At 48.6% G+C, this 14,710-nt stretch overlaps 1 protein-coding gene across 3 annotated transcripts in view; it reads left to right on the plus strand.

Annotated features, from left to right (window-relative positions):
- The window catches only part of dock11 (dedicator of cytokinesis 11), a 386,085-nt gene that overhangs the window by 215,521 nt on the left and 155,854 nt on the right, over window positions 1-14,710 (plus strand). For all 3 annotated transcript variants that reach the window (XM_072505033.1, XM_072505034.1, XM_072505035.1), the window contains exons 32-33: window positions 7,757-7,873; window positions 11,652-11,748. In XM_072505033.1, coding sequence (XP_072361134.1) covers window positions 7,757-7,873; window positions 11,652-11,748 — 214 coding nt within the window. The remainder of the gene's footprint in view (window positions 1-7,756; window positions 7,874-11,651; window positions 11,749-14,710) is intronic.

Consider the following 14,710-nt stretch of genomic DNA (forward strand, 5'->3'; position numbering starts at 1 on the left):
TGTCCAGGTTAAACTCCATCTGCCATCTCTCCGCCCAAGTCTCCAGACAATCTAAATCCTGCTGTATCCTCAGACAGTCCTCATCGCTATCCGCAATTCCACCAACCTTTGTGTCGTCTGCAAACTTACTAATCAGACCAGTTACATTTTCCTCCAAATCATTTATATATACTACAAAGAGCAAAGGTCCCAGCACTGATCCCTGTGGAACACCACTGGTCACAGCCCTCCAATTAGAAAAACATCCCTCCATTGCTACCCTCTGCCTTCTATGGCCTAGCCAGTTCTGTATCCACCTTGCCAGTTCACCCCTGATCCCGTGTGACTTCACCTTTTGTACTAGTCTACCATGAGGGACCTTGTCAAAGGCCTTACTGAAGTCCATATAGACAACATCTACTGCCCTACCTGCATCAATCATCTTAGTGACCTCCTCGAAAAACTCAAAGTGGATGAAGTACAGAGTTCAGGAAATAAACTGGGGGGGAATTACAAGCAAATGTGCAGGAGGAAAATTGCGGAAAGAATTTGATAAGGTTTCACACAGAATATTAAGGACGATGGGATTATCAGGAGGTAGCAAAGTGGATTAGAGACTGGTTAGAAAGAAGTAAACACAGAATGGGAGTTCAGAGCAGGGGCACAATTTTCCCATTGGGAGACAAAGTCCTGACGCCAGATTGAAAACCGGAGTGTTTCACTCTGGCGTCGGAGGCCGCTCACAGCCCCGTATTCCCCCGCCCCCGGGGGGCAAGGAGCGGCGCTGCGTCATTTACGTGCGCCCGGCTGTGGTGCCGCGTAAAAGCGGCGCCGCGTAAATGACGTCACCCGCGCATGCGCGGTTGCCGTCCTCCCTGCGGCCGCCCCGCAAGAAGATGTCGGATGGATCTTGCGGGGCGGCGGAGGAAAGGAGGTCCTCCTTCAGAGAGGTCGGCCCGCCGATCGGTGGGTACCGATCGCGGGCCAGACCCCTTTTGAGGCCCCCCCGGTGCAGGAACCTCCCTCCTCTCCACAGGCCGCCCCCCCCAGCATTCCCGCACTGTTCCCACCGGTGCCGTGTTTGGCAGACCGCTCGGCCCATCTGGGCCGGAAGATCGCCGCTCACCCGTTACAAACGGCAAGCAGCGATTCTCCCAGCGGCGATTCTCACCGCGCCGGTTTGGGGGGGGGGGGCAAATCGCGTGCGGGCGTCGGGGCGGCATGGCGGGACTCGTGCGGTGCCTGGGAAATTCTCCCCCCCCCCCCCCCCCCCAGGCGTGGTGGGGGGGGGATTCCGCCCCAGGTTTTTTCCCCGAAGTAGATCAAAGTGGGAATTATTGTTCCACAGAGTCCAATTCTGTTGTGTGTGAACATCAATTGATCTAAAGCAAGATTGTTCATCGGGAATGGGGGGGTGGGGGGAAGGGGAGGTTGTGGGGAAGAATCCTTCGCTCGCTGAAAGGACCAATGATCAAATTGCAGTCTGGTAAAATTTCACACAGCATTGAACACTAACTTAAAAGGAATCAATGTCATTGCAGAATTTCAAAACAAGAGGAACTAGTAAAAATGTCAATTAACAAGAGCTGAGCCGCAGAGCTCACCAATAAAACCTTTTTCACCTTTTTGTTTGAGAGACAGACACTGCCTCAAGTCCAGTCACCTGGAAAGTGGTGGGGTCTGGGCCTGAGCGAAGGAATTGGGTTTAACTAACTTTGAATTTTGTCTTTGGTGCCACACACAGTCGGCATGGGCCTCAGCGGAATTCAGACGCAGACACGCACACAAACAGACTCTCTCGCTCACACACAGACACACAGACTCTCTCGCTCACACACCGACACCCTCGCTCACACACAGACACCCTCACAGACACACAGACTCTCTTGCACACACAGACTCTCTCGCGCATTCAGGCACACATACAAAGATACACACGCACAGATTCACGCAAATGCACACTCTCACCATGTACAGACGCTCACATGCACAGTCGCAGATACTCTCTCACACACAATCACAGACACTCGCAAAAAACACACAGACACTCTCACAGACTCTCTTGCACACAGGCAAAATGATACTCTGTTGAAGGTCAGTGAGGAGGGAAATGGCTTCAGGCGACAGTAATTGCCATCTAGGGGCTGTGATAGGAACTGCATCACCCCATGGAGAAAACGGCCACTGTATGTGGTATTTGGATCCTCCCCATATTACCTTGTAACACGTTGCAGACACTGCATTCAATGCCCGAAGCAATTTAAAATTGATATTACTGCGGAAACCTCCGTGAGCAGAAGATAAGGCATGGATTCATCGAGGCAGTCCCAGTCCTGTGACAGGTATGGATAGTGGCACTCACCTCTGAGCCGAGTGGGCAAGGGTTCTTTTGTAAGGGCCACGAAGGATCCAGCACGAGTTTTAAGGATACAAAGTAATAACATTTATTTACTATAATATATACATAACAGTAGCAGTAACTTCCCTTGCTACGTACTCCTTCCTGCTGGTTCCTGAACTGGCCAGCTTTATTTATACTAGGAGTTTACTAGTGGTTTCTCCGCCCCCCTCATTGGGTAAGCTCATACTCCCACAGGATTGTGGGATTGTCATTAGTCCCCAGCCAATGGTACGTAGGCAGGTTATAACATCCCTCGCCCCCAAAGTCCAAGGAATCCACCGAAGACCCTGGCGAAGGAGGGCGTCGGACTCGTTTTGCTGCAGGCCGGACACCATTTGCACGCGGCGCTGGATCAGGCGGTGTGTAACGAGACGGAGACCGCCGCTTCCGTGATGAACGGCGCAACGGTTGTACATCCACGGCCCGTGGACCCGAGGATTCCCCCTCTGATGCAACCTGTGTCTCCATCTCGGAGTCAGAGTCTGCTGCCTCCGTCATGTCAGCGTATCTATCTCCATTTGGTTCCGTAACGACCTGCGCAGGCTTCGAGTGAGGCACCAGTGGAAGATTGTGAGGACTACCTTCCCTTGTCTCTGGTCACTGCGGCTGTTGAAATGAGCTCCGGGGGCGGGGAATCTTTTGAGGGGATGGTCTTCTGGACCGAACGTGGTCTACATGTTTTCGCTGGAGACGACCCTGGGCTTGCACTTGGTAAGATATAGGGCCCGTTTGGCGAAAGATTACACCAGGAACCCATTGGGCACCACCAGCAAAATTCCGAACGAACACTGGGTCACCGGGCGCAAACTGCCGAATCGGCCGATGCCGAGAAAATCCCTGTCCCTGCCGTTCTTGTGTGCGGCGTACTTTTGCGCCAATGTCCGGGAAAACCATACTAAGGCGGGTGCGAAGTCTCCGGCCCATTAGGAGTTCTGCGGGAGCTACCCCAGTCACTGCATGGAGGGGTGGTCCTGTACGTAAACAAAAATCGAGCCAGTCTCGTGTCCATTGATCCGGAAGACTGCTTCTTTAGGCCTCTTTTGAATGTCTGCACTGCGCGCTCTGCCAACCTATTTGAAGCCGGGTGATAAGAGGCAGTGCGGATATGGCGGATGCCGTTCATCTTCGTGAACCTCGCAAACTCCTCACTCGTGAATGGAGTGCCGTTATCCGTGACCAGCACCTCGGGGAGGCCATGCGTACTAAACGATAAACGCATCTTTTCAATTGTTGCGCAGGATGTTGTCCCCTGCATCTTATGCACCTCTAGCCATTTGGACTGGGCGTCAATTAGTAGAAGGAACATGGATCCTTGAAAAGGGCCTGCGAAATCTGCATGCAAGCGTGCCCAAGGCCGCCCTGGCCATTCCCAGTGATGTAGGGGCATGGCCGGCGGAAGCTTCTGATGCTCCTGGCAAATGGAGCAGTTTTGGGCCACCTTCTCAATGTCGATGTCGAGGCCTGGCCACCAGACATAACTCCGGGCCAACATTTTCATTTTGGTCACGCCTGGATGCCCATTGTGCAAGTCTGTTAGTATCAGCTCCTGTCCTTTTTCCGGGACAATCACACGAGTCCCCCACAAGAGGATGCCGTCTTCCACGCTGAATTCTGACAGCTTGGAGGAAAATGCCCGCAACTCGCCTGGGAGCTGTCTATGCTGCCCACCATACAGGATTATGTGCCGAACCTTTGACAAGACTGGCTCCGTCTGGGTCCACTCACGGATCTGTGATGCCGTGACAGGCAAGGTGTCCATAGAATTCAGGGTTGCAACCACCTCACCGGTCGTGGGGGTCGACATGGGGCCGGTCGATAAAGGCAATCGGCTCAGTGCGTCGGCATTTGCTATCTGCGTATCTGGTTTGTGCTCCAGAAAATACTCGTATGCAGCAAGCAACAAAGCCCAGCGCTGGACCCATGCAGAAGGAATGGACGGTATTGGCTTATCCTCTCTGAAACGTCCCAGCAGGGGCTTATGATCAGTCACGATAGTGAAATGGCGGCCGTACACGTACTGATGGAAGCGTTTCACCGCAAAAACCACTGCCAGGCCCTCCTTCTCGATCTGCGCATACTTTTTCTCCGCTGCAGTCAATGTGCGGGAGGCGAAAGCTATCGGTCGTTCGACCCCATTCTCCACCTTGTGGGACAGGACGGCCCCAATACCATACGGGGATGCATCACATGTGACGAGCAAAGGCTTTCCAGAATCATAGTGGGTTAGTAACCCAGACGACGACAATTGTTGCTTTACCCGCCGGAAAGCGGTTTCTTGCGGCTGACCCCAAACCCAGGTGTGATTTTTCTTTCGCAGAAGGTGCAAAGGGGCCAGCGTAGTTGCCAGATTGGGGAGGAACTTCCCGTAATAGTTTACGAGACCGAGAAAAGAACGAAGATGCGAAGTGTCAGTCGGGGCGGGGGCATGTTGAATTGCACGCACCTTCTCTGCGACGGGGTGCAGACCTTCGCGGTCCACCCGATAACCTAGGTAGACTACTTCCTTTGCTGAAATACGCACTTGGTGCGACGTAAACGGACTCCAGCCTCTGAAAGGCGTCTAAGGACAGCCTCCAGATTTTCCAAATGTTCCTGCTCCGACGTCCCTGTAATCAAAACGTCATCTAGGTAGACAGCCACACGTGGTAAACCTCTCAAAATGACCTCCATAACACGTTGAAAAATTGCTCAGGCAGAGGATACTCCAAAGGGCAACCGTGTATATTCATACAGGCCCCGGTGTGTATTAATCGTTACATATGGTCGGGAGGCAGGGTCCAGCTCCAACTGCAGGTAGGCGTGACTCATATCTAATTTTGTGAATGAGAGTCCACCTGCAAGTTTCACGTAGAGATCCTCTATGCGAGGCATTGGATATCGGTCGAGTCGGGAAACCATATTCACTGTAAGTTTATAGTCGCCACACAAGCGAACTGTGGCATCTGGCTTCATTACAGGTACAATTGGTGCTGCCCAGTCAGCAAAACGGATGGGCCTGATAATACCCAAACTCTCCAAACGAGTGAGCTCCCCTTCTATCTTCTCGAGCAAGGCGTAAGGCACTGGGCGCGCCCTTAAATAGCGCGGCGTGGCTCCTGGTTCAACTTGGATACCGACTACGGCCCCTTTTATTTTCCCCAAACCAGGCTGGAATACATCTGGGTATCGTCCTAGCACCTCAGTCAACCCTTCAGAAACTGTTTGGAGGATATGCTGCCATTGCAACCGCAAATGACACAACCAGTCCCGACCCAACAGGCTGGGCCCATGGCCGCGCACCACGATAAGTGGGAAACGCCCCTCCTGGCGTCCATAGACAACAGGGATCATTGTAGTTCCTGCAGTGTCCAGTGGTTCCCCCGTGTAGGTGGCCAACCTGGCCTGTGAGTCGGTTAATGTAAGGGTCTGTGTACCCTGCTTGATGCGATCGAATGTCCTCTGGGCGATCACGGAGACCGCTGTGCCAGTATCCAACTCCATCGCAAGCGGTTGGCCATTGACCCGTACTGTCACCTTAATGGGGGCCACACGGGGAGCTGCCACACAATGCATCTGCAGGCAGTCGTATTCCGTCTCCACGTCCTCGGGAGTAGTCGCCGCAGGTTCATCCACATGGAAGGTACGGCCCCTGGGCTGGTCCCAGTTACGGCCCCTGGGCTGGTCCCAGTTTCGGTCGGAACGACGCCCCCAGGACCGCCGTCCACGACGGGGTCGGCGCCTACAAGTCTGACACGGACATGGCTCCTCATCCATTGGCTCTGGAGAAGGCTCCCTTCGGGGAGGAATGTCCGACGGCCACTGGCGTCGGTCCGGACGTTGCCTCGCCCAAGGTACCGCAGGAGTGCGGGGGGACGTTTTAGGATGGAAGAAGTTGCGGCCCAAGGCATGCACTTCCATTCCCTGTAGCTCCTGTACTCCTCGCTCTGCGCTCTCTCGGGACAATACTATTTGAATGGCCTGTTGAAAAGTCAATGTTGGCTCCGCTAACAACTTGCTCTGGGTGGCCGCATTGTTAATATCGCAAACCAAATGGTCGCGAAACATTTCTGACAAGGTCTCACCATAATCACAGTACTCCGCAATCCTGCGTAGCCTGGATAGAAAATCGGCAAGGGATTCTCCAGGGGTCCTCTCAGCGGTATTAAACCGGTAACGCTGGACTATCGTGGACGGGGTTGGGTTAAAATGTTGCCCCACTATATTCACAAGTTCATCAAACGTTTTGGTGTCCGGCGCAGCTGGGTATGTAAGGCTCCTAATCACCCCAAACGTATGCGGGCCGTAGGCGGTGAGCAATATGACCACCTGGCGCTCGTTTTTGGTGATATTGTTTGCCCGGAAATAGTAACGCATCCGTTGTGAGTACTGGTTCCAGCTTTCCAGCGCAGCATCAAAAACATCCAAACGTCCGTACAGAGGCATGGTGTAATAGAAAACAACTTCCAACCTGTATCCAACAAAAATCCAGGGAGGTGGCTTCAGCAGTGTAGACAGCTATTCACTTTAACCTTCGGCGCCAGTTTTGTAAGGGCCACGAAGAATCCAGCATGAGTTTTAAGGATACAAAGTAATAACATTTATTTACTATAACATATATACATAACAGTAGCAGTAACTTCCCTTGCTACATACTCCTTCCTGCTGGTTCCTGAACTGGCCAGCTTTATTTATACTAGGAGTTTACTAGTGGTTTCTCCGCTCCCCTCATTGGTGAAGCTCATACTCCCACAGGATTGTGGGATAGTCATTAGTCCCCAGCCAATGGTAAGTAGGCAGGTTATAACAGGTTCAAACTCCACTGACTCTCTAGTGCAGTACTCCAAGAGTATGGCACTGTCAGAGGTGCCACCATCTGGATCAGCCAGTAAACTGAGGAACCATGCCCCATTCAAGCAGAAGAGGACTCCTGATATAATTTGAAGAGCACAATTCTCCCAGTATCCTGATCAATATTTGTACCTCAGTTGATATCGGTTGTACAGGTTATTTTGTCTTTATCATATTATTGTTTGTGGGATCTTGCTGTTCGGAATTTAATTGCATTTTCTACATTAGGAAACGGAGGACTCCATGAGCTACTGTTGCTTCACTGAGCCAGGGACCTGGGTTCGATTCCCGCTTGGCTCACTGTCTGTGGGGAGTCTGTACGTTCTCCGGGTGTCTGCGTGGGTTTCCTCCGGGTGCTCTGGTTTCCTCCCAAGTCCAGAAAGACGTGCTTGTTAGGTGAATTGGACATTCTGAATTCACCCTCTGTGTACCCGAACAAGCGGCGTAGTGTGGCGTCTATGGGCTTTTCACAGTAATTTCATTGCAGTGTTAATGTTAGCCTACTTTTTCCGATCTTTAATGGAATGCACTTAAAATCTTTTGTTTCAGAATTTGCAAGCAAGGATAACCCTCCTGTACCTGCCACTGCTGAAACTGCTGTTTGAAAATGTACAGCGGCTGATTGGAAAGAATCTGTTCACTTCCAGCATGAACTTCTCCAGCAATGTGAGTATCCAGCCGTTGATCACCCGGGGTCGGGGTGCCGTCGCCGGGGGCGGACAGCCGCTACACAAGGGTTGCAGTGCTGTCTCCCAGGGTCACCATGCCAGTCATGGTGCCATCGCTTGGGGTCATGGTGCTGCCGCCTAGTGACATGGAGCCGGCCACCACCCAGAGTCGCAGTGCCGCCCTTCAAGGGTCGCAGTGCTGCCCGCCCGGGGACGCCAGTGGCGCTGTCTCCCTGGCTCGAGGTGCCGTCGCCCGAGGCTGCATTGCCACCTAGTGATGTTTTCACTTTGTTGGGGAAACTTTTAAAATGTTTCAAATGCAAAGGGAACCATTGAACTGGACTGAAACAAGCTCTCCTGAGCATTAAAGCAGAACTGTCCTTTGTACTCTCATGGAATGCAGAAGGTTTCACAGGGTGATTCACAGTTTGAATCATAATGACATGGACATTCCTTGCATGACCACAACTAACCAATAGATTATTTTAAAACAGGTTACTGCGGATACTGGAATCTGAAACGGAAATAGAAAACCGCAGAGGTCTGACAGCTTCTGTGGAGAGACAACAAAGCTAACATTTTGAGTCTGGATGACTCTTTGTCAGAGCGAGGACCTTAAACTTTTTCGTCAGGAGGCTTTCATAGGATCGTGCAACCCATGTAATGAGGAGAAGGGATGTGCTGTCCCTCCCCCACCCAACTTGTGTATTCCCAGTGGTTGTCAACAGTGCTAAGTCACAATATAGGGGAGGCAGTGGTGCAGTGATATCGTTGCTAGCCTAGTAATCCTGAGACCGAGTCAAGCTCTGCGGACCTGGGCTCGAATCCCGCTATGGCTGATGGTGACATTTGAATTCAATAAAAATAAAAATCTGGACTTAAATGTCTAAATGATGACTATGAAACCATTGTTGATTGTTGTAAAAACCTACCTGGTTCACTAATGTCCTTTAGCGAAGGAAATCTGCCATCCTTACTTGGTCTGGTCTACATGTAACTCCAGATCCACAGCATAATGGTTGACTCTTAAATGCCCTCAGGGATGGGCAATAAATGTTGGCCCAGCCAGAGACACCCACATCACATGAACGAATTAGGAAAAACAAATCTAATCCCATTTCCTTCCCCTTAACTTTTAGTATTCTATTGTTGACTGTTTTGATCCCAACAGCGTCGCCAATACTGTTGCTAATATTAATGATGTTGGTGAACCAGAAGCCTTCCCTTATGTCGGTCAAATAACCACCCAACCAGTTAGTTAGTTCAAAAGATGGTTTATTTACATACACCAGAGTTACCTCGACATGCAAATACAATATCTACTATGAGTTAAACTACACCTATCAGCTACAATAACCTATACTTAACTTCAGGGCGACCGGCACTGTGCAAATGGATAAGGCCTTTATCTGGATTTCACATGGCTGGTTCGAAGAAAGTGGGTCTGTCTCGGCTGGGCTCATCCATCAGGTAGCGATCGTTGGTCTTGAACTTAGTTGGCTGTCCCTGCTGCAATTGGGCTGGCACAGGCCGGATCCAAAAGAGACAGAACACATGGCTGTGCTCTCTTTTATCCCTCTGGGATTTCGCGTTCTTTGGGGTGGTCCTTAACCTTGGACCCAATAGCTCAGCAGGGTTCTGATCACTGTCTTTGATTTCATCCAATAAAGGGGCGGGTTCCTTGGTGGCTGGGCGGATCCTTAGCGGTCATTGACCTTGGCAGTTGGGCTTTCTGAGTAAGGGGAGTGGCGCCGATCAGTCTGTGGCTGTACCAGTTTCTTGATTGGAGTTCTATTGTCCTGGGAAAATGGGCCATTGAAATGCAAACGAGCGGGGGTTTCGATCAGGCCTGGTTACCTGTGTTTCAGATACACATAAGCTCTGTATCTGTCTGAGTCCTGGGTTGGCCATAATTCCCATGGTCCTTTGCAGTGGCCATCTTAGATGGCTACACTATATTCTTCCTTTTGAACTATGCATGTATTCAGATTATATAATCTCTATCTCAATCGCCACTTCTTAAGCATTTCCAGGTCAACTGTACATAACGCATTCTTCCCAATTCCCTAATTCATTCTTCACATTTGTAAACGATCATTCTCTCTTCACTCGTTCAGAAGTTCTTCCTGTTTTGTCAGCTGTCCTCAGTTCAGCCTTAACCTTCTCGGTCCCTGAGGAAAAAAGAGCACTTGGGCCTTTCCCCAGAACTGTAATCGTTTATCTTCTCGTGCGCAGAGATTCCTGACTTTCCCTCACCCGACCTTACTGGATCAACGACCTCAGTAGGTCTCAGTGAAGGCCCTCCTTGCCCACCTGACTCTTGGTCCTTGGTGTCTTGACAGATTTCCAATGGAAGGTGATTCAATCGCACGATTCCAAGATCAAAGCAAATTCGATTAAATTATTTTATTTTAGGAGCAGTAAATGTGAATGATACCAAAATTAATGGGGTTCATTCATGGCCGTTTACATAGACTAGGCTTTGATTCTATTGGATATAGAAGATTCAGTGTAATCTAATTGAGATGAGTAGAAGTTTTGATAGGACAGAGAAAGACAGAGAAATATTTCCTTTGGTGGGGAAGTCATAAAATTGGCACGATACAGTTCAGGGTTGATGTCAGGAAATGCTTCTTCAGCACAAATGGAATCTGGAGTTGACTCCTTCAAATAATAGCTAAGCTTGAGGGTCAAATGGAAGTTTTGAGATTGACAGAGATTTGTTAGGAAGGGTATTGAGGCTTATAGAGCAAAGGTGGATAAAGGGAGTTAAGATATAGGCAAGTAATTGAATAGTGGTTGAATGGCCTGATCCTGACCCTGTGTTACAATGCAACACTTTAATAAAACAATGCACCCGACACCTCTCACGGCGAGCAATGCCATAGAGGGTCTGCTAATTCGCCTTAAGTTCAATGCTGCTTCAATTGTTTATTTGAAGGACCAAATCCTTGTTGCAGTGTTGATCCCCAACAGACTGCAGTGAACCAAGAAGGTAGCACATCACCACCTTTATAAACCAATGAGGGATGGGCAATAAATAGCAGCCAATGATGCCCCATGTACCAAGAATTAATTTTTAAAAGGTTGAAGAATAAATTTTTCTGGTGAATAGGAATGATAAATTTCAGTGACGTCTGGTTGCCACCCTTTGGTGTCCGATCCAGGGACGGTTTAACTCAGTTGGCTGGACAGCTGGTTCGTGATGCAGAGCGAGGACAGCAGCGCGGGTTCAATTCCCCTACCGGCTGAGGTTATTCATGAAGGCCCAGCCTTCTCAACCTGGCCCCTCGCCCGAGGTATGGTGATCCTCAAGTTAAACCACCACCAGTCAGCTCTCCCCTTCAAACGGAAATTCAGCCTATGGTCATCTGGAACTATGATGACTTTACTCATCTCACTATTTACCACCTTTGTTTCAAAACGACTTTGCAAAATTTTATTACCCGATTTAAAATACTTTCAGCTGTCAGGATGATTTATGCATCTGTCTCTTCTGGTTAAAGTGGTTGGAAAAAAAGCCCGGGGGCGGGGGCGTTGGCTAAATGAAGATAAATTATTTTACGCATGAGTTGTCCTGGTTGGGAAACGCACTGCCTGGAAGACCAGGGAAAGCAGATTCAATTCAACCTTAAAGGGAATTGGAGAAACAATTGGAAATTTAAGGAGAGAGTCGGGGAATGGGATTAATTGGACAGCTCTTTCACAAGTTTGTCTATTAGCGTCACGCGTTGAGAATCCGTGATACATGACTTCTTGTTCCTTTTAAAAAACAGAATGTTCGCGATGACCTGGCATTTAACTTCGCACCGGCAAGTGGGGCTTCAATCTCTCACAAGTCAAGCAGCTTTGTCGACAAGGAAGCCCTTTTAGGTAAATCCTCTACTCTTTTATTGGCCTTCTTGGTTCCTCGGAAGGTAGAAAAATATGACAATATTATGCTCGTAATTTTTCCATACACATTAGATTGTGTCAAATAATCAGCAGTATCATTTAGTATAGCAACCAGTGTTGAATCTGTCTCCTCATGTGGAACAAGTATGTTCTCTAAGGGAAAATTATATATCACCATTCCCAACCCCGGGATGCTCCAAAACATCTTCCAGCTCCTGAGGCTCCTTGTAAATGTTGTCAGCTATTGTAATGTAGGAAACACAGCAGCCTATTTGTACACCGCAATCTGAAGCGTGGCCAGATGATAACTGTTGGATGAGGGATAAATATTGACCATGACACGGAGAACTCCCCTTTCCTCCTTTGAAACAGTGCCATGAAAATGTTTACATTCACCCGGAGAGGTCAAATGGGGATTTGGTTTAAAATCTGATCGGAAAGACGTGGCCACAAGAAGCCTCTCAGAACTGGTGTGTCAGCCTAGATTTTGCGCCCAAATCTCCGTCGTAGGGATCGAATCCACACCTCTTTGGCAGAGGAGAATGAATTATCAATTATTATTTTATTAAATTTAATCTCCTGACACTCCAATTGAAGTGGCCGCATTTGAACTAATCTCCCTAGACTTACTAGTCTAGTATGTTAGTTGGCACAGTGCGCTAAACAGCTGGCTTGTAATGCAGAACAAGGCCAGCAGTGCGGGTTCAATTCCCATACCGGCATCCCCGAACAGGCGCCGGAATGTGGCGACTAGGGGCTTTTCACAGTAAATTCATTGAAGCCTACTTGTGACAATAAGCAATTATTATTATGAACCCCTAGTCATTTCTCAACAGTGGCTAAAAAAACTGGACGAGAAGCTATAACTTTTTTTAAAGTTTTAATGCGGTTCAGAAAGATCGATTCATCCAAGGAATGATAATATAAGAAATAGGGCTTGGTTAATTTATAAACAAACTTTATTCAACGGAATAAAAGAAAACAATATATAAACTTTCACTTCAGCTCTAACACAAATGGTTTACATGCAGTTTCTTAACCTTAACGCACTAGTTCCCATTAAACATCACTTTCAATAATCATGCCGTCTCATGCCACTTACACAGACCGACCAAGGCAATACTTGCATTTACGAAGCAATTATTCTTCTGTTAGGAACATTTGTTCAGAACCCCTTTCCAATGCCTGTCTCGGTGGCAACTTTCAAGACCTCTCTGGTCGATATCCTCAGTCTTCTTCCTTATAACTGTCAAAACAGCATTTCTTTCGCTCTCTCTTTCTCTCGCTATGCTCTGTCCAGCCCCTCGCACAAATGTTCTCTCCTGAAGTGGGCAGACATGAATCCATTATCATTATCTAGGTTGTCTGATTTCCCACTCCCGTTTCTACAAAAGAAAATATCTATGCCATTCGTATGCAACTAACCTTGCATTGATGGCCAGATAGGTCATCCGACTATGTGATAGGCTGATAGCTGGTCAAACAAGGTTGTCCTGAATGACAATGAATCTTGAGTGGATCATCCTGGCTGAACGGGGGCATCCTGTGCATTCGCACTAACAAGGTTAAGTCTCAATGAGACAAGGTAACTCAGGATGTGGCGTATCCCTCTGATTCTGCTGTTAGCAGTCTTTCCCTCAGTCTGTTTAACCCCTATATTGCATGCTACATCTTGGACCCCATTTCTGGATCCAAGTTCCTAATATCTCCCTATTGAGACAAGTAATATTACCACTGTGCTCCTTTCATGTTTTCAAATCTCTCCACGGTCTCGCTATCTCCATGATCTCCTCCAGCCCCACAACCATATCTGTCCTTCTCTCATTCTAACCTTGTGCACATCCTCGAGTTTATCGCTCCACCATTGACAGCTATACCTTCAGCTGCTGAGGTGCCAAGTTCTGGAATTCCCGCCGTAAAATTCATCCTCTCCCTGATATCTTCTTCTAAAAGAGATGATGGAGCCAAAGAAATGCTGAGGTTTAGGGTGGAAATACCAAAACTTAGGGCCTCAGTGGCAGAAGGGAATAGCTGACCAAGTTTCTAATTTTCGACCCATGACGTCTCCATAGACGTCTCAGTGTCAAATTCTGTTTTTTAATGCTCCTGTGTAGCACCTTGGGACATTTTGCCACATCAAAGATGCTATATAAATGCAGGATGTTGTAGAATATCACTCTTGTGCCTTGGTGACACAAATTGAATAGAGTTGTCAAGGTGACGTCTTGGAGCATAGTCCAGTTTGACGACGACTTCCACCGACATGTATTCTCCTGGTTTGGACAGGTGGTTCAGTGCTCCATTGACCGTGTTAGTTGCAGCAACTCAACAAAGAACAAAGAAAAGTACAGCATAGAAACAGGCCCTTCGGCCCTCCTAGCCTGTGCTGATCATGATGCCCTAACTAAAAACAAAACCTTCTTCCTTAGGTCCATATCCCTCTATTTCCTCCCTATTCATGTACCCATCCAAATGCCTCTTAAATGTTGCTAATGTGCCTGCTTCCATCACATCCTCTAGCAGCACATTCCAGGCATCCACCACTCTCTGTGTGAAAAACTTACCCCGCACATCTCCCTTAAATTTTCCCCCTCTCACCTTGAACCTGTGCCCCCTTGTAATTGACACTTCCACCTTTGGAAAAAGCCTCTGACTATCCACCCTGTCTATGCATCTCATAATTTTGTCGACCTCTATCAGATCTCCCCTCAGCCTCCCTCTTTCCAGTGAAAACAATCTTAGTTTATTCAACCTCGCCTCATAGCCAACACCCTCGAGACCAGGCAACATCCTGGTGAACCTTCTTTGCACTCTCTCCAAAGCTTCCACATCCTTCTGATAATGTGGTGACCAGAACTGCACGCAATACTCCAAATGCGGCCTAACAAAGGTTTTATACAGTTGCAACATGATTTTCCAACTCCTGCACTCAATTCCCCAG

Source organism: Scyliorhinus torazame, chromosome 5, assembly GCF_047496885.1.
Source record: "Scyliorhinus torazame isolate Kashiwa2021f chromosome 5, sScyTor2.1, whole genome shotgun sequence".
In the NCBI taxonomy this organism is placed as follows: Eukaryota; Metazoa; Chordata; class Chondrichthyes; order Carcharhiniformes; family Scyliorhinidae; genus Scyliorhinus; species Scyliorhinus torazame.